The sequence below is a fragment of the Diuraphis noxia genome, unplaced genomic scaffold (genome assembly GCF_037042655.1).
Source record: "Diuraphis noxia isolate RWA-SAM2 unplaced genomic scaffold, SU_Dnox_SAM2 contig0001, whole genome shotgun sequence".
Classification (NCBI taxonomy): Eukaryota; Metazoa; Arthropoda; class Insecta; order Hemiptera; family Aphididae; genus Diuraphis; species Diuraphis noxia.
Genome location: NW_028301711.1, coordinates 98,279,364 through 98,302,451, shown reverse-complemented (window position 1 = coordinate 98,302,451; position 23,088 = coordinate 98,279,364). Strand labels below are relative to the sequence as shown.

The following is a 23,088-nucleotide window of genomic DNA, read 5'->3' as shown; positions in this document are numbered from 1 at the left end:
GCAAAGGGAAACTAGCACCGAAATGGCTAGGACCCTATATTGTTATAGAATCTCACCCAGACTCTCCAAATCTAACAATACAAAAAGGGAACACACTAGTAACTCTGCACAAAAATTTGTTTAAAAAGTTTCATGAAAGGAATTAAACTATGTTTCAGAATTAGCATGATCACTCTACAACCTATACAATCTTCAATCAAGAATCTCGAAATGAGTGATTTTAACAGAGCATTCACACCAATGTTTAATGTAACATCTTTTGGAAACAATCAAGGACTGTACTATGAGTCACATGGAGATATTAGATTATCACATCTCAGTTGGAATTTGGTAACTTACCTCGATCTCGATACATTCATTTCGAAATACGCCATGATAATGAAATACTACGAAGCAACTACGGATATTTGTAAGGAAATGACAGAACATTTTGGAAGCCTGGAAATATCTAACACTTGTGAACTATTCCTACAACAGTTTTCTCGAGCAACATTACCCTATTTAAATGAAATTGACACAAATCATCGTAGTTTGATGTTAGCCATTGGTTATAAACAGACAGAAGACACTAGGATTCGCCGAGGATTGCGATCTGCCTTTAGGCGTGTGGCCAACGTTCTACATGGCATGTGCTCAACAATCGATATTGAATTCATAATAAGCAAAATAATAGAGTTAAACAGAACCAAAGCTAACAGCCTAAACTTGATACCAGAGAAGATAAGAATAGCACAAACAGAAGCAAATCATACTACACAGAAAATTGAAAAACAACAACAAAAGCTGGAGGAAAACCTTCATTTCTTACAACAACAAACAAATAGTAGTATTCAAAACATTAATAAACTAGAATTTAAAACCAGAATATTAGAACAAGTTTTTACATTTGAAGTAATATTGAACAAGTATGCATATGAAACTCAGAACCTCGTAGCCGTATTAAATGCAGCAGTAGACGGAAAATTACACACTAGTATGTTCACACCACAAAAGCTATACAGAGAATTGCTAGAAATAAAAATGGAAATACCTATCGGAAATGCTCTTCCATTGGAAGTTAACACTGAAACTCTAATCGAATTTTACAAATTATCCGAAATCACCATAATTCACAAAAATAATTATTTAATATATGTTATGGAAATTCCTTTAATTTCCAGCGATGAGTATACTATGTATCAACCGATACCATTACCAATACAATACAATGGGAATACAATAATACTAATCGATCCAGAATTAAACTATATAGGATTTAGCAGAGACAATGAACATTTCCTAACGCTAAGATTAGAACAATGGGAAAAATGTATACAAGCAACACCCTACAAGATCTGTAAGGACATTCAACAAATCCACCATAGTGCAACATCCGGGTTATGTGCTATCTCACTAATCACAAATCACCAATCAAGCTCGAATAATTGCAAAGTCAAGTTTTTATCCCTACATTCACCAATTTGGCATAAATTATCTCAAACCAACTCCTGGATATATTATAGTCAAACCGAGATAGGAACTATAACTTGCCAGAATTCACCACAAACATCTAAAATTGAGATTTCAAGGGTAGGAAGGCTGACTTTATCTCCCTTATGTAAAATCCACATAGGAAATTCTATACTTTTCACAACTAATCGATCAATTAAGAATACCCAGTATGATATTATACCAGATAATAAAAATAACTTAATGAAAAAATTGGAAGAATCTGTTAAGAATGTTTTGCCCCAGAACGTTACGAGCAACATCCCAATTAAAGATCTTAACCATTTAGCAAACATAGCATCTGATATTAGTAAGCTTCCACACGTTTCCTCAGAACCTCTATTAATATTAAGAATTGAATTTTATGTAATAATTATTTATGTATTTTCTATATTTTTCGCCATTACAATTAGCATAATAATTTATAAACTAAGAATTAATCGTATTAAAACATACAACCCTGAAATACCAGATAGTAAATCAAGTAGTAGTCAGGTTGAAATTCAAGTATAAAATTAATTGTATTCAGTAATTTTATTTAAATTTGTACAATTTGTAACTTTTATTTTATTTTTTTTTCTCTTACTGTAATGCACTGACCTCCTCAGAACATTTCGGATCCTCGCAGACACTTGGGATTGGGTGAAACTCGGTGGTCATAGGACCCCCGTGTTTCATTTAGTCTGGGGGGTGTTACGAACCCCTGAATCTGATTATTATAAATATGAATAATATAATGAATATTATTCTACATGATATTTTGTAAGACCATCAGGAATAGTGTGTTGTGCGACGGCTAGACCGTGGAATCCGCTGACACAGGATTTTGATTGTGACACGGAGCGTCGTCGTACAATACACTATACGGGAGGCCAGTCAGTCTTATAATTACGTCTGAACCGATACATTGTTATTAGCCGTAGTAAATAATAAAATATAATTTTTATTTAATTATTTTGCGTACGTTATTTTATATTGTTGTGTAAAATCATAACACTATTATAACTTATTCTAGACTACTTTAATTTATTTATTATACTATTTTTACTTAATGTGGACTATATTTATGCTATTATATTTATCTAATATTATATATTATTTTATATCTAATATTATATACTATTTAAAATTAATTCGGACCGGTCCTAATATTACTTTCTTTCACTTCAAAATTTTATTTCTTATTATTCTCAATTATTTTCTCTATACTTCAATTATTCATTTACCATTTATCATTTACCATTTATCATTTATCATTTATCATATATCATTTATCATTTATTCATCATTTTTCTATAATTTCCTTGTTACTATATATTCAATATCTATTCTCAATAAACTGTGCGCGCACACATTATATATATCTTTTTCAACAAAATCTCATAATTATTCTCAATATTTATTCATAAAACTAAGGACTTATTTTCTTGCCTTTTCTAAAATTCCAAATTAATTCTCAATTATCAACATATAAGGTCTTACCTCTTGCCTTCCAAAAAAATCACTATTATTTATTTCAATTACTATATATCATAAGGTCTTACCTCTTGCCTTCTCAAAAAATCATAATTATCAATATCCCAATTACTTTATAATCTAAGGTCTTATTTCTTGCCTTACTAAAAATCTCAATTATTCTCAATTATTTATATATATATATCCTTTAATATTCTTCAAAATTATCAATTCACTTATTTTCATTTATCAATACTCAATTATTTCTCGTTATAACGTTATCTTTTTATTTTATTTTACCTAGGTTTTTTTTTTGTGCCTGTTTATTTTATTATATTATTAATCAATAATATTCATTAAACGTATATATATTATATGAGTTTATCATTTAATTTATATTTATATATAAAAATAATATATTTATGAATTTAATGTTCTAATGGTGGTGTAGGTGCACACACCAAAAGTGTTTTATACGATAGATCCTAAAAAGTCTAAAGGAGACGCGACCCCACAAAGCTTACAAAAAAATTCTCTTAAATACTACACAAAAATTATAACTCACAATACTGTCGTCTTCGTATTTTGGTTCATCTTGACTGAAGCTGATTTTCCTGCGCTATCGACTGTTGACCTCTACGTAGATTCTTTTGACCCTCGGAGTTGTTGGAAAGTGATCAGTTCCCCAACGGTGATTCTGTCGAACTGCCTCCGTGAAATTCTTGACTCGAAGTTGTGGAATTTTTCAAAATTTTCGAAAAAATTTATTTTTTTTGCGAAAAATTCTGCTTTTTCTCCTCTTGAATTTTTTGATGTTCTTCTTAGGGTTCCGTACTCGACTGCGCCAGATGTAGTGATATTATAATAATACTAGTAGTTCCGTACACGACTGCGCCAGATGTAGTGATCACGTCGCCTACAGGTATCAGTAGTCAAGGATGATGTTTGGAAGGTGACTCTTGAGTTAATTACACAACGTAGAATTCTTCTTAATTAGATTAATTGTTTATTTATTGTGATAAAACATATATTTATTTATAACATGAAAGCTGAATGTAAGTTAAGTATTCTGAATGATAGAATAAATTCGGTTTGATTCGAATATTTTCTAAGTTCAAAATATTGTTTATAAGAAATTTTCTAAGTCCAATGAATTAAATTAAACAACAGACTGGCGTGAAGGTGCTCTGGCTAGTCTGGTCAAGTCGCGTCTGAATACAGGCCGTTTCGGGGTCCCTTATATAGTGCTACCCTCTACTCCCCATAGTCTACTTGCTCTTGTCGCTGTTCTCACGGATGTGGTAAAGTTATCTAGATTGACGGAAATGCCACTCGCCCACGTACGAGCTAAATGCGTATCCCATGCGGCTACAGACTTCGATAATTTATATTATTATTAACATTATTATTATTATGAAAAAATATACATTATAATAATACATTATGACATTGTTTCTTGTAACTTTTGTAATGATGCATAACCCCACATCCTGTGCACACCTATCAACGATCTTTCATAGTCGTCTAACCACATGATTACGTGTTGCCCTAACGTTAATGATTTCCACGAAATGCTTTCTCTCTTATAATTACAAAGTTGGTCGCATCCTACCCTATCTTGGTTCGGCTGGTACCTAGTTGACCGTGAACTAGACAATGCGGGACGCTAGTCCATAGCACCATACACCTATTACCTAACTATAGTTCAGTGATCATTACTATGTAACATGGTAAATCACCATTCGTAAAAAACAAAAAACATCTTTGTTTTCTACACATTAATTAATTTATTAGTAATAATATTACCAATTATAATTTAATAATTAATAATTATATAATTTTTATCATCCGTGATAATAACACAGTTAAATAAGATAGGGATATTAAGATAAGGGATATTTAAAAATGCTGATTATCATTTTTTATTTTTACCGATATTATTTTCTTGTCGGCACCTGCACTGTTGAACTCGTCCATTCAGTCCATTCAGTTAATCAGTCCATCCAATTAGACCTTCCCCGGTCAAACCCAAGGTTAATAGAATAGACAGGTTGCCTCATTTTGAAAATATCGAAAAAACAGGAGTGGGAGAAATTGACGCTCTGACGTCATCGTCGTACAAACTATAAAACGATAACAAGTATTTCATATGTTTATATGCCTTTCTCGTAGTTTTGTTTTATTTATTGAATTAAAAAGCGTTTTTGATTTGAATAATTACTTACTCAATATGGCTACGAACAGAACGAAAGAAATGAATAACTCTAAAGGTGGATCCGTTTGCGCGGTGTCTACTTGCGTTAATTATTCTGCAAAATCGAAACGTGAAGGGAGAACTGATATTTCATTCTACAGGTAAATATATTTTATTTTTATGTTTTTACAGTTAATTTCAAATAACTAAGCAAATACAACAAAATGATTAAATTTGTTAAGTGTATTATTATGAAATCAATATTTATCAATTTGTATGAATTTAAAGTAATATCATAGTTATCTATACAATATTATAAAATGTTTGTTCACTTTTAAGCTCATAATAAATTTGTTTTGAAGAAAATTTTTAGTGGCTGTTTAATGTTTATTTTTATACAGTTTTAGTAGAAATTTCCATTACCTAAATATGTAAACATTTAAATTTTTTGGTGTACACAGTGACACAGTGTATCGTTTGTTGTCTAAATTATATCGGTATTTTAATTAATTTCTATTTATACTTTGAATAAATTAATGTGTAGACTTAGCCAATCTTGAGCAAAATACTTCAAAAGTAATAAAATTACAATTACTTATTAGGTACTTTTCTGAAATGTAAACTTAAACTTAAATGTTGGTAGTTAAGTTACTTTTATATCTGAAATAAGAAATTAATATACTACTTTTAAAATTGCCCTATACTATACCTACCTAGTTCATCTAATTATGTAATTTAAAAATATTTCTTATATTTAGGTTTCCAAAAGAACTGTTTTATCAAAAACAGTGGATACAAAAATGTAAACGTGCAGATAAATGGAATCCTAGCTCATCATTCATATGTTCAGATCATTTTAACAATGATGATTAGTAATAGCTAGGGCTCGGAAGTTGTAGGAGTTGCATATTTTTCTGTATGCCCTTAATTTATAGCAGACCAAGCAGTTAGACAGGTAATATTACTTATTAGTATGTAATTTAAAATTTGTATTGCTTTTATTGCCAGTGTTGTGAAGTAATATAATGTACATTACCTAATGGCTACTCGGTACATTAAAAATCATATTTGTAGCAATGAAATAATTCTGTTATTTTTGGTTTCCTTTTATGAATTTTCTTATCCTACCAATTTATTGTTCTCAAAAATTAGGTGTTGACAAAAAATTAAATTAATTGATTTAAAATTGCTTATTTAATAATTGTTGTTTACATATTATAGGAAAAAATCCTGGTATTACTTCCAACCAAACAAATACATCACACGTCTATGATAAAGAATTTATGGTTGCTACTACTTTTAAAAAAATTAACTTAAAAATAAACAATGTAGAAAATTTAGAAAAAAGTGGAAGTAGTACGGAGAGTGATAGCGAATCTCTACAAGCAATTGGCCAAAATAAGTATGAAATGGAAGAAGATGCTATAGAATATTTGGCAGGTTGGGTTGCCAAAAAATATAAATTACAGTTTCCAGAACTTGGTGCGACTACAACACAATGTAATTTAGAACTCACACAAGAACATGATTATCAAATACCAACATGGATACATCATTTATCCTATGGTGGTTTAATTGTACCCAGTCAAGATTTCAAAAACAAATTTATTAGAATTGAAAGACTGTTTAAAAAAATAACAAAAGATCAAATTCCTAAACAGCTTGGAGTTGTAAGATATCTAACCATTAAAATTTTCCGTCATATGGAAATTGAGGAAAAATACAAACCTGTAATTCAAGCCTATATAAAACAGAGAATTTTTATTAGAATGAAATACTTGAACCAACATTCAAACTTATTAAAAAAAAAACGAAAAGCAAAAGCACAACTACAAAAATTGCAGAAACTTAGAAGACTGATGACATAGGGCATCTTGAGACTGATTTTTTGTTTACCTAATCATTAACACTTGTATATTATTAGCATTTTTCAATTATTAATTTTTTTTATTATTATTATTTATTAAGAGGACGCTACACCTGCATGTGTTGTCTCCGTCTTCATGCATACTGCATAGTAAATTTTTGTTCGCTAGATTCAATAGTGTGCTGTTAGTTTTGGTATCAGAGTGAATTAACCCATTATCAAACTTATAGGTAAGAACATTATTTACGTGTGAATATTTGAAAATTCACATAACTCTTAAGCGTCCTCTTAAGTGAAACAAATCGAAATGTACTTTATTTTGACTGAATTTTTTGATCATTTAAGTTAAAATAGTAATGTTAACTAATTATAATTATGTTTATGTTTAAGTGTTTAACATCTTGTCTTAAAATAATTTGTATTATTATTAGCATTTTGAAATTATCATTATTATGTAAAACAAATTCAAATATATTATACTTTGACTGCATTTGGTATAATCATAGTCAGTAAAAAATTTTAATTTATATTCTATTGGTTTTTGTGTATAGTAACTATATAACTGTTATTATAATTTATTGAAATGTACCATACATTGATTGATTTTTCTCATTTTAGTTTATAAAAATATGAATTAATATAATTAATTATTCTAAAGATTATGTTTTTATTACTGTTGCCCGCTGGGCTTGTTACGATAGTATTGATAATAATAATGCTGACGATGACAGAACAAGATCTGATATCTATCAGAAGACAATTAGTATACTAAGACGCCTTGTGTATTGAATATAGGCAACTCAATGTACACTGCCTGGTACTGATGACGTAGGCAGCACTAGATACGACGACGACTCACAGGAAGGGTACAATTATTTCTATGGGGATAAGGACGTTGAGTTTATGCACGGGAGTCGGGAAGATGAGTTTAGTTAAACTAGGGGGGGAATCTCGGTGGTCGAAATCGGTTTGGTGCAATGACCACCGAGCGCACATATAATGGACTATGACTTAAAACTAGACTTAAATTTAATATGATGATGATGCGTGATGTTAATGGACAGGACACTGGAGATGGACTTGACGACCTGGGCGGCCTCTCACATACCACGGAGGGTACTGGCGGTCTTACGCAGTGAGCACACTTGACTCTGGAACGGATGCGGTAGACTCAGTAGAGGGACTCGAAGACCTGGGCGGCCTCTCACATACCACAGCGGGTACTGGCGGTCTTACGCAACAAACACCCCTTGTCGACTTCGAATTTGTGGATGAACACCGACGATCGGTGTATGTCTCAATGACGAAGAAATACAAATAATTCACATGAATAAATATAACTCACGTGCACAATTCGTTGTGGATGATATTTATTGTATCAGTAAGATAAACCCGGTGATGTCTTTCCTCGAGATATATAAATATATAATATACAAAATTCTGTCACAATGACACACAAGGAAACATTATAATAATATACTATTTCAGTCGCATTGACCTAATACAATTTAACTTGCGACAAAAACATACGATGATATATTACAAAATTTAAGCGATGACGATTTTTCGACCAGAGTAATAATTAATAACAACGATAATAATAATTATCATAATTGATACGGAAAGAGCCGAACAATAATTGTATATTGATAGCGTATAACACAAAGAGAATAAAAAAAAAAAAAAAAAAAACAATGATAATATTTAAAACAATTAACGACGGAGTGGTGTATGGACAGGAAGGTTGGGGACGAAGAAGAGGGAGAGGAAGACAGACAAGTCGCCGCCGTGTTGTTATGTATATCAATGATAAACGCACTAATATTGGTTTTGCGTTGACGCGGCAACATTCCGGCCCCCATTAAACCCTTGACGGGTTTAATGATTTGGTTATTGATTAGGCAGTAAACAAAGTTTATGTACTGGTCGTTTAACTTCACCAGTCTGAGTTTTAATCGTTGCCACTCTAATCAACTCATCATTTCCTTTGTGAAATGATCACACTCCATGTTAGTGGAGTTTCGAAATCCTCTCGGATGAGAACAAGGTCGCCAATTTGTAAATTTGGTTTAGGTTTTTGCCATTTTTTACGTATTTGTAAGGATTGTAGATATTCTGTTCGCCATCGTTGCCAGAATTGTTGTACTAGCTGCTGTATCTTATGCCATCTTACCTTGTAGCTTTTTATCGAAGAGTAGGAGGGCTGTGGGATGGCTGTCAATGGTTTTCCGATTAAGAAATGCCCTGGGGTTAGAACTTCTAGGTCATTGGGGTCAGTAGAAGCAGCTATTAACGGTCGTGAATTCAACACAGCTTCAATCTGTGCTAATAACGTTGTGACTTCTCTCTGACTAAGTGTCGTTTCTCCTAAACTCCTGCGCAAATGAAATTTCATAGACTTTACTCCCGCTTCCCATAAGCCACCCATATGTGGAGCATGAGGAGGAATAAATGACCAACTTATCATTGAATGAGCGGCATATTAATGTAGCTGTTGTTTTAAATCCGTGGATGCCAGGAATTTTTTTAGTTGCGCAGCAGCTCCTACGAAGTTACACCCGTTGTCCGAATATATTTTTAATGGACTACCTCTTCTTGCTATAAAACACTTTAAGGTAGCTATGAATGCGTCGGAAGTCAGATCATCGACCCATTCCATATGAATTGCTTTGGTCGAAAAACAGACGAAAATTGCAATATAAGACTTGAATATTTGTTTGGATCGTGGAGGACCATATCGCATTTTGAATGGGCCAGCATAATCCACGCCACATATATGAAAAGCTGCCGATGGAACAACACGTTCAGTTGGCAATGATCCCATAATCTGTTGACTACCTTCAACCTTCCATCGATAACACGGATTACAATTAAAAATGATCTTTTGAACTATACGACGTATCCCAAGAATCCAGTAACTTCTTCTAAGACTTGCAATTAGTTGTTGGGGACCTGCGTGTAGTAGCCTACGATGCTCATGTTCCACGAGAAGCTCAGATAACCGTGAATCAGCCGGTAGAATTATTGGATGTCGTGCGTCATATGGCTCATTAGCGTTTTGCAATCGGCCACCTACTCTCAGTATTCCATGACTATCTAAAAACGGATTTAGAGAATTTAATTTGCTATTGTGCTTGGTAAATGATTGCCTGACATACAACTCAGCTATTTCCTCATTGAACGATGCGTTTTGAATTATTTTTATCCAAAAGTGTGAACTCTTTTCGATTTTTTTGGATATAATTTCTCCAATCACTCGTTCCCTTTTTATTGTAACCCCTCGAAACAAATAGGCAGTACTTCGGTAAAGTCGTTCTAACTTTGAGAATCTTCCAAGTATCTCTATAAAGTCAATTGTTTTATTTAGACTAACTTGTAGGATGCTTAGCTCTTTGCGTCGTTCAGTAGGTTCAGTTATTTTTTCTCCGATGATTACGTCTGGCCATTCCGACTCTGGTGATGCTAGCCACTGTGGTCCTGACCACCATTGACTACAGTTAATTAACTCGTTGACACTTAGCCCTCGTGATATATGGTCAGCCGGGTTGTCACATCCTTGTACGTGTTTCCATACGTAACTAGTCGTTAATTCTCGTATTTCTTCAATACGGTTGGCAACGAATGTTTTCCAGCTATTACTTGGCTCATCACTTTGAATCCAACCAATCACTATTGATGAGTCTGACCAAAATATTATTTTGTTGAGAGACATAATGTAACGTCACAGAATTTTGTTACTACTTAATATCATTATCATAGTCCCCTAAACATACCTTTCCTCATATTATCAATTATATTAACATTGAGCGTACCTGTTGGGTACTAGAGCCATTATTATTATTATACCTATCGCATGCAACTATTATTATGAACTATGTTATGTAATAAATGATCCCCGACCTCCCCACCTGCAGCAGTGTTCACCGTCGTCACCACAGCGCACCGGTGTCGGTGCCTCTGTCACGTCCGTCGGGGTACTCGCCGCAGTGCAATTATATAAATTATCCATATTACTATTGTAAAAGTCCCGCAATATACCTACCCTGATCTTCCCCGCTACGATATCAATGAGACAACACCGACCAGCGACTGGATATCGGCGGCTCACTATACTGGTCATTTTTTCACTTTTATGTCCAACGTCTTTATGACTAGACGTCCAACTCAAGTTGCACTACAGTTTTTTTTTTTGTTGTCTACGTCACCACGTGATATACCCGTCTACCCGGCCGAATCGACATAATATTGTCTGCGTGTTGTTTCATCCACACCGTTTGCATCGACCAACATGATGGGCTAGGCGACCACCATGGGCCCGATGCCGGGCGGAGCAATGCCACAACCACACCTTCCACGGCTCAAGTCATCATTATTCAGCATCAGTAATATACCACCATATTCCCCCATACCCTTTTTATTTATATTATTATTATATTGTTTTATAATACCGCGCATGGCGCCATGTCCTTCCTATTATTCCAACCTTCCGCAATGTAGGCGGTAACCCTACGGTCGTCAGATTATTTTTATTACGAACATTATATATATATTAAAAGCACCCTAGGTGTCGGCGGACCTCGTGGGCCGACCTACATTTGCACTTATTAATCCTTTATACGCACTTGTCGTGTGCGCCAAATTATTCTTTTCCCTATTAGAAATATTCCCGTAATTGCCATGTGTCAACAAAATTGTTATTTAAAATATTAACGATCAACTACTGTGTTATTGTGTGCGGGAGCCACATATTATTATAATTCTGTATTCCCATAGTATTACCATCATGTTTATTAAAAAATCTCTATTATTATTACCCTAATATTCTGTAGTCTTATTATTTATTAATGTTCTATTTTTTTTTGTTTATTTCCCCTTTTAATAAATCTTTGGCGTTCATTCGCCAATGCGTGTTCAAAGCCTATGAGTTCCACCGACTTGGCCCCTGGGGTCATCACGCGGTGCGGCTCATAGGTCACGCCCGAAGTGTTCCCCTTCGGTCGTGGGTGGTTTTTGGTAGCCTCGAAAACTACCAGAATCTCACATATGGCGACCGTGACAGGACAACTCCCTATATAACTAATAAATATTTTTTTTTTTTTCTTTCTCTCTCTGTCCCTTAATAAAATTATCACTTAAAATTATTAAAATATAAATTTCTATAATAAAAATGGCAATATCAGTATATAAAACATGTATAAAAAAAAAAAAAAAAAAAAAAAAAAAAAAAAAAAAAATTCCCTTATGACAAGCACATGGCATGGCAACATTTCTTATCCACTTTCATCTTAAAATACTATTATTCTTCTGTGACACAAACACATTTTAATTAAATCTCCTAAAATCCTTATTATTATTACTCCCCAAACCTCTCAAAGTTTTTTTTTATATTTTATTCAAAACGTGACTATATTAGTCTCCTAGAGAGATATTTTATTATGTTGTTAACTTAATGATAGTCATGTTATTAATTATTTACTTTTGGTAAAAAAAAAAAAAAAAAAAAAAAAAAAAAAATACTGTTATATTGATATATTTTGTAAAAAAAAAAAAAAAAAAAAAAAAATGTTATACTACCAAGGTAAATATTAACTTATTATTATTCTTAAGTTCCCCCCCCATGACAATGTTTATTATCCAATTAATCATTTCAGAAATTGTTCCTGCTGGTGTGTGTGCCGGATTGGAAGCGGCAGCGGCGCTTTGACAGTGGCGGTATATGCTGACAGCTGCGGCGACTGGACGACCGAACACTGCTGGTGACCCGTCTCTTTCCCTTTTGGTATAGTTATAATATTTTTCCCCTTGTATGACCCCCCTTGATAGTTTCCCTAGACCCGTATTCCTCCCCCACATAACATAGTTAGGAACTTTTTATACATGATAAGGCTGCGATAATTTACACACTTTCCCCAAGACCACATGGTCAATTATATTATTATTCTATTATGTTTTAAGTCTACGGATTATTACATTTCTTATGTCTCATGACAAAGATTAATTTTATTATTATACTATATTGTAAATCTGCGGATTACTATATTCTTTCTGTCTCATGGCAAAAGTTAATTTTATTATTATATTATGTTCCTTTAGAACACATGTATGCCTTGGTGGTTAAAACAAATTATTATCATATAATAAAATTATTTAAAAAAAAAAAAAAATGAAATTACTATTTTATTTATCCACAAAAGTATCAGAACAATGTTCACTACAACAATAATTAAAATTTTGTTTTTCCATATACCTTACCATTAGTAAATATTTAATACAATGTCCCCTTAACGCCCAGGTTTATATTATTATAATGCTCTCCCTAAATTCAATTAAAATATTACTATGATTAGTCTTTATACAAGGTTAATAAACAATATATTCCCCTTTAGATAACATAAGTAGGTTCTCCCAACCATTATCTAAATAATTCCCCTTATTATTTTAAAATTATTATATCCTCACTGATAACTGAGATGCTGTATAAGAAGTTGGTTAGCCCGGTAGCTTCGCCCCGACTAGGGTCCCACTATTATTATATCCCAAAGCAAATTAAAATATTCTTGTGACTTTGGTTCACACTTACAATATTATCTGATATAGTATTATATACTATTATTATTTATTAGGTTAAATTTCATTAATATTCAATACGGTGTTACTACGCTTCTTGTAATATCCTTAACTTAAGTTATCCCACTCGCACGTGGTGCCATACACATCCAACGGTACAGTTGAACCTATTATTATTATTATTAATTTATTTTGTGTTTCTTCTCTTATTGGTGCCGGAGTTGCTCACTGTATGGTACTACCTTAGTACTTGGACCAGTTTGTTATTCTGTCATTAATAAATTTTCTATAATTAAAGTATCATTAGTACAGGTGTACGTCCCCTTAGTATATTATTTAAGAATTCTTCTTGTTTTGTTGCTATGTCGTTCAAGCAATCCATACCTGTTATTATTTAGTTCACTATTTTATTTGAATTGTGACTCATAAACATTATAAATATTTTGGTTTGTTATTTTCTTTTCTCAGAAGTGAATATTTTATTATCAGTATTGTATTAAAGGCCTTATCCCCTTAACCCTTATAATTATTTTATAACTATTCTATTTTATTACTATTATATACATGTTGTAACTTCTCTGCCTACTGTGCTACCTCGGTTACAGTGAACACCCCGTAGCTGAAAAACCCCTGTGTTTATTCGTTTTGCGTTCTTTCTTAACCTAACCACTACATGTATAGTGCTGGTCAGCGCAAGACTAAACCGCCTGATAGGTACAATCCGTCAAGCTATTATCACTCTCCCATACTCCCTGCTACTGATTTCGATCTCACTATGGAGAACCCCAATGAGGACGACCTCTCCCTATCTGAAACGACTCCCCCATCCTTAGCCTCCCTACAACGACAGATTGATGACATGAATCAAGTGTTCCATAGGCAACTCGACTCTTTCGCAGATCGGTTTGTCGAATATGATCAAAAATTTCACGACCTGTGTACCCGCATAGATGAGGTTGATGCTGATATAACGTCCAAGTTGACACAAGTGCAAACTAATTTACATACTGAATTCGTTGCAATACAAGGCAACATTGCCGAGTGTATAGCCAGTAACGATAATTCCCATTCCACCACCTTAACTCAAAGTATGAACCACACAAACAGTGTACAGCGTAGCATCAACACACAAATCCAATCCCTTTCAGACCGGGTCTGTATCACCGAAGGTCAAGCTTCAAGACTGGCGGCCCTAGAGAATAGACTTCAAAATACTTCCATCAACCCCCCTCCTTCAACCAAATCCTCAACATATCAATGCCCCCCTCAACTAAAGTCTTCATTACCCCCGAGATTAACTCAATCACTCGCCCCTCCTAACGTTCTCTCTTCAACAATCTTGCCTGATATTTCCAAAAACAATAGTCTTCCAAATAATTCAATCTCAGCCATTCAAAATTGTCAAACTGAGCCAAACCTCTCAAACAATAGTAACTTTTCCAATAATCTATCTCATACTTCTGCTATCTCTCTAGACCCCCACCGCATCCCTAAGTATAACGGTCAGCTTTCCCCCACTCACCCCGCTGATTTCCTCGATAAGGTCGATCAATATTTCTTGATGCACAATGCTTCCGACCAAGTGAAAATTAATTTTATCAGTGATAACTTTACTGGCAAAGCTTTGCTTTGGTATAACACCCTCCTTCCTCCCCCCACCAATTACAATGATTTTGTAGAACTGTTCAGAGACTATTTCTGGTCTCAAAGTTTACAGCGTTCAATACGTAACGAGTTATATCGTCCCCACTATCACCGCGATGAGGCCACTATGTCTGAGCATGCCATGGACTGGATAAGTCGAGCACGTCATCTTCAACCCCCTATCGACCAGATGGAAATGGTGGACCAAATTACCTCACATTTTTCATATAACGTATCCTTAGCCCTCAGGGGACTCCGAATTCTCACCACTAACGAATTAATCAAACAGCTCACATACCTTCAACGTTCCAATGTCCCTCAAAACAATCATAGTAACAATAGTAATTCTAACAATAGTTCTCGTCCCAATTCTCAACAACAACAATCTTACTCCCATTCCGGCCCTCAAAATCAAAATCGATACCCCCCCCGTAATAACAACTACAATAGACCACAATATCAAAACAATAGTAACGCTCAACCATCCTCCCCCCCAGACCATGCCGTGCCCCCTCTGGGAAACTAGCTTCGACCAGGCCCGCGAGGACGGGTACTGAGTCACTTCCACCAAGTCCTCAACTCTGCATACTCACTCACCCACTTGATCTTAACCATGAAGTCACACCTTCCCCAAATTATCGCCCTGAAATTTCTCTACAGTTTTTTAATAAATCATATAACGCTCTCCTGGATTCCGGTGCTTCGGTATCCGCCATCTCGGAAGAACTTTTTCAAAATTTAACATTAGACCCCTCTAAACATAAAATTCCCCTCTTCCCTCTCACTGGTATACTCTTAACAACAGCTCTCAGTAACAAGTCAGTCAAAATTAAATCTCAAATCTATTTAAATTTCTCTATCAACAATTATGACACCTTTGGTATTTTTCTTGTTGTACCCCAACTTTCTACACCTATCATTTTAGGAACTGATTGGTTGCTTGAAAACGGGGTGACCATAGACTACAATGCTAAAGAAATCTCCCTCCCCTCTGTGACAAATAATATACCTTTTAAATTAATCGCTGACCACAACCCAGACAGTCTGGTTAACTCTTTAAAAAATATCAATATCTCTGACGAGTTTCCCTCATTACATGAAGCCCCTTCCAACTCAATATACCAACCTATCCCGTTTGAAACAGAAAAAAATATCGCTCTCAATGACATTCCCCTCAATAATTCTCAGCAAAATTTAATGACCTCCCTTATTCAAAAACATCAACACATCTTTCAAGACAGACCCGGACTCCATAAATTCTTCTCTTATAAATTTAACGTCAAACCCCACGACCCATATAAAATAAAGCCTTATCTTGTACCCTTTTCTCGTCGTCCCGCTGTTCAAAAGGAAATCGACAAAATGATTCAATGGGGGGTGATCGAACGATCTGACGCTCCATATAACAACCCACTCGTTACCGTGGTAAAAACTGATGGCTCTATACGCTTATGTCTAGATGCCCGGAAGTTAAACACAATTATACTCCCCACGCGAGACGCGTCTCCCCCTATTGATGACATTCTAGCAAAATTTAATAACAAATCAGTTTTTTCTTCATTAGATTTCACTTCAGGTTACTGGCAAATTCCCCTTGAGCAGTCCGTACGACAGTACACAAGTTTTTTATACGATGGTCGTTCCTACCAGTTCTGTGTTGTCCCGTTCGGTTTGAACATATCCAATGCCGCCTTTGGCAAAGGCCTTGAGGCCGCATTGAATAATTATTCTATACCCTGTATGTCTCCGAACGACATTCACACGTATGTTGACGATATTCTAGTTTCTTCCCCTTCTTTCGAGAGTCACTTAGACACTCTTGAGTGGATTTTTCACAAAATCTCTCAAGCAGGTCTAACGTTAAAATTAAAAAAATGCCATTTTATGAAACAACAAATTAAATTTCTAGGCCACTTCATATCCCCTAAAGGTATGGTAATGGATCCAGATAAAATTAACGCCCTTCAAAATTTTCCCGAACCCCGTAATAAAAAAGACCTCCAATCATTTTTCGGCTTCTGTAACTTCTATCGTAAATTTTCACAAAATCACTCTTCCCTCCTACACCCCCTCTCTCATCTCATATGTAAAGACACTCCCTGGACATTCACAGAACAAAATAAACTCGATTTTCAAAAGATAAAAAATGCATTCTCTCTCCAAATCTCTCTCACCCACCCGAACTTCAATATCCCGTTTTGTATTCAGACTGATGCATCCTACATAGGGCTCGGTGCTGAACTTTTTCAAATTGATGGTGAAGGCCACCGCAACACCCTTTCTTTTGCAAGTAGGTCACTTTGTAGTGCCGAAAGGAACTACACGGTGACTGAATTGGAACTGTTAGGAATCCTGTTCGCCTGCCAAAAATTTAAAATTTATATTTTAGGACATCCCGTCAATGTATACACCGATCATAAAGCTCTTACCTTCCTTTTCTCCTGTAAATTAAAAAATACCCGTCTTACCCGCTGGACTCTCACTCTCCAGGAGTTCGATTTAAGAATATATCATTGCCCCGGGAAAGAAAATCCTATAGATGCTCTTTCTCGCCACCCCCTCGGTCGTGATGACCAGCCTCCCAAAGACTCCCCTGTAATCCTCCACTATACTCTCCCCCCACCAATTCCCCCCGACATTATTTCATTATTTCAAAATATTTCTGTTGAACAACAACAAGACCCAAAATTATATAAAATCATTTCTTTATTGAAATCAGATTCTTTACCAATATGGCACAAATATTATATGTTGAAAGACAATGTACTATTTACCCGAAAGTTCAAGTATGACGAGCACTGGTCCCTATGCATACCAAGACACATGGTAAAACAAATTATTATAGTATTTCACAATTATTATGCCCACTCAGGCCCCCTTAAAACGGCCCATTCGTTAAAAAATATCTGTTACTTCCCTTCCTTCTTCAAAACCGTCCGTTGTGTGGTGCAAGCATGTGAGTTGTGTCAGAAGTGTAAACCCAAGACCACTCGCATTGCTGGTCCCACTCAACCCATTCTCTCCAACAAACCCCTCGACAAGCTGTTAGTTGACTTCTACGGTCCCCTCCCTACGGGAATATTCCAATTCTCTTATATTTTTGTTATTGTTGATAATTTTTCCCGCTTTGTTAAACTATACCCTCTCCGGCGAGCCAATGCCAAGATCTGTATCAAAAGGTTAACCACCGACTATTTCCCAAAATTTGGAGTTCCGCAAAATATTGTCTCCGACCACGGTCGACAATTTATCAGCAAGTACTGGCAGACCTCCCTCAAAAAATTTAATATTCAGGTTTCCCACACTAGTATTTATCATCCACAATCAAACCCCGCTGAAAGAGTCATGAGAGAGCTAGGTAGGATGTTTCGTACATATTGCCATCACAAACATTCCACATGGCCCCAATATGTCCCATACATTGAATGGACCCTCAATAATGTACGACACGAGTCTACCCACCAAACTCCCTCTTCTCTATTTCTACAAAATTCAAAATACAATCCCTTAGCTCAATTTATACAATTTCCACATCAAGACCCCCCTGTCGACTTCCATAAACAACTTACCCTAGCCCAAGAAGTACAACTAACAAAAGCTGAAGCCCGCAAAAAATCTCAAACATCTCATCTCATCCCCACCTTCTTCAAGATTAATGATCTCGTCCTTGTCAAAACCCACAAACTCAGTAATAAAATCGATAAAAAAATATCAAAATTCTTTTTATTATACGAGGGACCCTATAAGGTTAAAAGCATCAAAACTATAAATGCCTATGAGCTAGTCCATCCGGATGATGATACTCCTCAAGGTACCCATAATATCATACACTTGAGACCGTATATACCTCCCATCAAATAACAATAAATAAATACATACCCATATATCTTTTTATTACAATAGTATAATTCTGTTTTCAACGCCAAACGTCATAATCCCTAAATTAAGATAACCATGTCTGTCGAAACAGATGCAAGTGCATTAGTGTACCCTGGGACTAAACCCTAATTGGGGGGTCAATACACGGTGTGTCCTGCCTGACACGGAACCACTACCGTGTACGAGCCTCGCTCCACGCAATTGCGTACAACAATCATCCCGGGTCATTTAATTCGTAACTTTCCGCGTTGTCCCCCCCTCGTCCCCTTTTACTCCGCCTATTTTCTGTCTCTAGTACTTTCTTTAAATTCGTTGGCCCCCCTTCACCCCAGCTCGGTAGGACCCCCGTCTGGCAGAGAGGGACTCTCTGCACGGCAAAGAGTCTGCGACACTCTTCTCGTAAAAAAACCGGTGTTGTAGTGACATCCTGAACCAGGGAGGACACGACCTTGGACCGATCAGGTGCGGCAGCCTTCTGGTCTCAGCGGTTCGCGTCTACCCATGTCCGGGGCGGTTGGTGTAAAAGCTGGCTTCCCTGGAGGTGTTTGTGTAGGCGCGACCGGGTCGATCACTCTGCGGTTCACTGTGTCGTGTATATCTATGATCTGGAGGGACGACTCCCTCTGGGAGTAAAGGGGCCACCAGACTCCGCTCTTGACCGCCCTTTCACTACAACATGCAGGAACTTTCTTGTTAGCCCCCCTAATTCCCCGGTAGGTCCCACCATGACTTGTCATGTGTGTAAAAATAATGTCCAGAGTAACTTATGCAGTGTAAGGTCATTTCCCACCTTGCCTGTACACAATAGTATTTATTTTTATTTTTTTGTCTTGTCCCTTCTACACTAAGCTCCCATAGTGTAGTCGTACCTATTTCTGTCGTGACCCCAGTAAAGGCATAGACAGATCTAGAGTCCCTATTTCCCTGTTAGGTTTCCCCGTTAGGATATTTATTTTGGTTCTGTGGTATCATCATCACTCCCCGGACTAGTCAGGATAGTAAAAGTTGTAGGTTTCCCATTATTAAAAGTTGTAGGTTTTTCATTATTATAAAGTGTTCTGTATACTAATGTGTAGGATTGTTATTGTATTATATTTTTATTATTATTATTATTACACTAATCATATTCTCCCTTGCATTTTTACTATATTGTGCTGGTCTTCTATATTACAAAATGTGCCCTGCACACTCAGGTGCAAGTTTTATTATTATTGTCATAGTAATGCTTACCATGATCTAAATTATTATTATTCATTGATGGTTGCGACCTATTATTATCATTCTTTCACTTATATTATTAATATGTATCCTGTAATGAGATGTTTGTCTCTATAATATTATATCCCTATTTAAATTAGTAAATCCCCTCTTCGGGTATTTTATGTCTATGGTCCCCCAGATAGCCACCTCCTAATCAATTGAAAATTTTGTTATTATTTCATGTATGGTAACAGACCAAACTATATGATTATCTGAAATAATACTCATTAATACAAAACATTACCCCTATTTAAAATTATCACATCCCTTTAAAATTATCCATCTCTAACCCCCTACAAAATTCCCTGCCCTTTCTCTTACAACAAGTGGTTTTCGGTTCTGACTTATGTAACAACCTTAACAACTTGTTGGGGGGGTTATGTAACGTCACAGAATTTTGTTACTACTTAATATCATTATCATAGTCCCCTAAACATACCTTTCCTCATATTATCAATTATATTAACATTGAGCGTACCTGTTGGGTACTAGAGCCATTATTATTATTATACCTATCGCATGCAACTATTATTATGAACTATGTTATGTAATAAATGATCCCCGACCTCCCCACCTGCAGCAGTGTTCACCGTCGTCACCACAGCGCACCGGTGTCGGTGCCTCTGTCACGTCCGTCGGGGTACTCGCCGCAGTGCAATTATATAAATTATCCATATTACTATTGTAAAAGTCCCGCAATATACCTACCCTGATCTTCCCCGCTACGATATCAATGAGACAACACCGACCAGCGACTGGATATCGGCGGCTCACTATACTGGTCATTTTTTCACTTTTATGTCCAACGTCTTTATGACTAGACGTCCAACTCAAGTTGCACTACAGTTTTTTTTTTTGTTGTCTACGTCACCACGTGATATACCCGTCTACCCAGCCGAATCGACATAATATTGTCTGCGTGTTGTTTCATCCACACCGTTTGCATCGACCAACATGATGGGCTAGGCGACCACCATGGGCCCGATGCCGGGCGGAGCAATGCCACAACCACACCTTCCACGGCTCAAGTCATCATTATTCAGCATCAGTAATATACCACCATATTCCCCCATACCCTTTTTATTTATATTATTATTATATTGTTTTATAATACCGCGCATGGCGCCATGTCCTTCCTATTATTCCAACCTTCCGCAATGTAGGCGGTAACCCTACGGTCGTCAGATTATTTTTATTACGAACATTATATATATATTAAAAGCACCCTAGGTGTCGGCGGACCTCGTGGGCCGACCTACATTTGCACTTATTAATCCTTTATACGCACTTGTCGTGTGCGCCAAATTATTCTTTTCCCTATTAGAAATATTCCCGTAATTGCCATGTGTCAACAAAATTGTTATTTAAAATATTAACGATCAACTACTGTGTTATTGTGTGCGGGAGCCACATATTATTATAATTCTGTATTCCCATAGTATTACCATCATGTTTATTAAAAAATCTCTATTATTATTACCCTAATATTCTGTAGTCTTATTATTTATTAATGTTCTATTTTTTTTTGTTTATTTCCCCTTTTAATAAATCTTTGGCGTTCATTCGCCAATGCGTGTTCAAAGCCTATGAGTTCCACCGACTTGGCCCCTGGGGTCATCACGCGGTGCGGCTCATAGGTCACGCCCGAAGTGTTCCCCTTCGGTCGTGGGTGGTTTTTGGTAGCCTCGAAAACTACCAGAATCTCACAATAACTTCTTTTAATGCTTGACGGATGATAGTCATCAACTTAGCAGCCAGTAATGCTGCACACAGCTCCGGACGCGGAATAGTTGTTGCCTTCATTGGACATACTCTAGACTTTGCTATGAGCAACTGCACAGTAACTGCTTGCCCTTTTGTTAGACTCCGTAAATATGCGCATGCCCCGTAGGCAACTTGAGATGCATCACAAAATATGTGGAGGTCATTTTGAATACTATTACTGACGGTAACTCTCCGAGGAATGTTGATTTGGGTTATATCTTTGAGCTCCTGTCGATACTTTTCCCAAGATGTGTGATGTTCAATTGGCAATGACTCGTCCCATGATAGTTTTAACTTCCAGAGTTGTTGGACAAATACTTTCGCCTTCACGATTACCGGGTTCACTAGTCCTAATGGATCAAAAAGTCTGGACATTTCTGACACTACTTTGCGTTTCGTACACGACGATAGTTGTTTCGCTATTTGGACCTTGAAGTGGAATTGGTCTTCAATTGGTTTCCAACAGACTCCGAGAGTTTTTGTCGTGACGTCATCTTTGGGGTCAAAGTTATGATTAGTTGATCGTGTCGCATTTGGAACTAGTTCCAATAATTCTTTACGATTCGAACACCATTTTCGGAGTACGAATCCACCTTTTTTGCACATCTCCATCATACTTTCTTGAAGCCTTACTGCCTCTTCTAAATTTGCTGCTCCCGTCAACAGGTCATCGACGTAAAAATCTCGTTTCGCAATGCGAGACGCTTCTTCGTAATTCCTTTTTTCACACTCAGCTAATTGCATCAAAGTTCGGATAGCCATGAATGGCGCTGCAGATGTCCCGTAAGTTACTGTTTTAAGCTTATAACTCAAAAGGGGCTCATTTCGGTTTTCTCGCCATAGAATTTGTTGATAGGATTGAAATTCGGGACTTATATTAATTTGTCTGTACATTTTTTCAATGTCTGCTGTCATTGCTACTGCATGAATTCTGAATCTTAATAGAATGGCTCGTAAATCGTCCTGAATT

General features: G+C 35.9%; 1 protein-coding gene and 1 pseudogene across 1 annotated transcript; one reads left to right on the top strand and one right to left on the bottom strand.

The window, feature by feature from the left end:
- The window catches only part of LOC149062665 (uncharacterized), a 410,648-nt pseudogene that overhangs the window by 249,800 nt on the left and 137,760 nt on the right, over positions 1 to 23,088 (bottom strand).
- Positions 130 to 2,026, top strand: LOC149062678 (uncharacterized). Its single transcript, XM_089215174.1, has one exon. It carries the CDS (start codon positions 133 to 135, stop codon positions 1,999 to 2,001), a length of 1,869 nt encoding a protein of 622 aa, XP_089071300.1. The 5' UTR covers positions 130 to 132; the 3' UTR covers positions 2,002 to 2,026.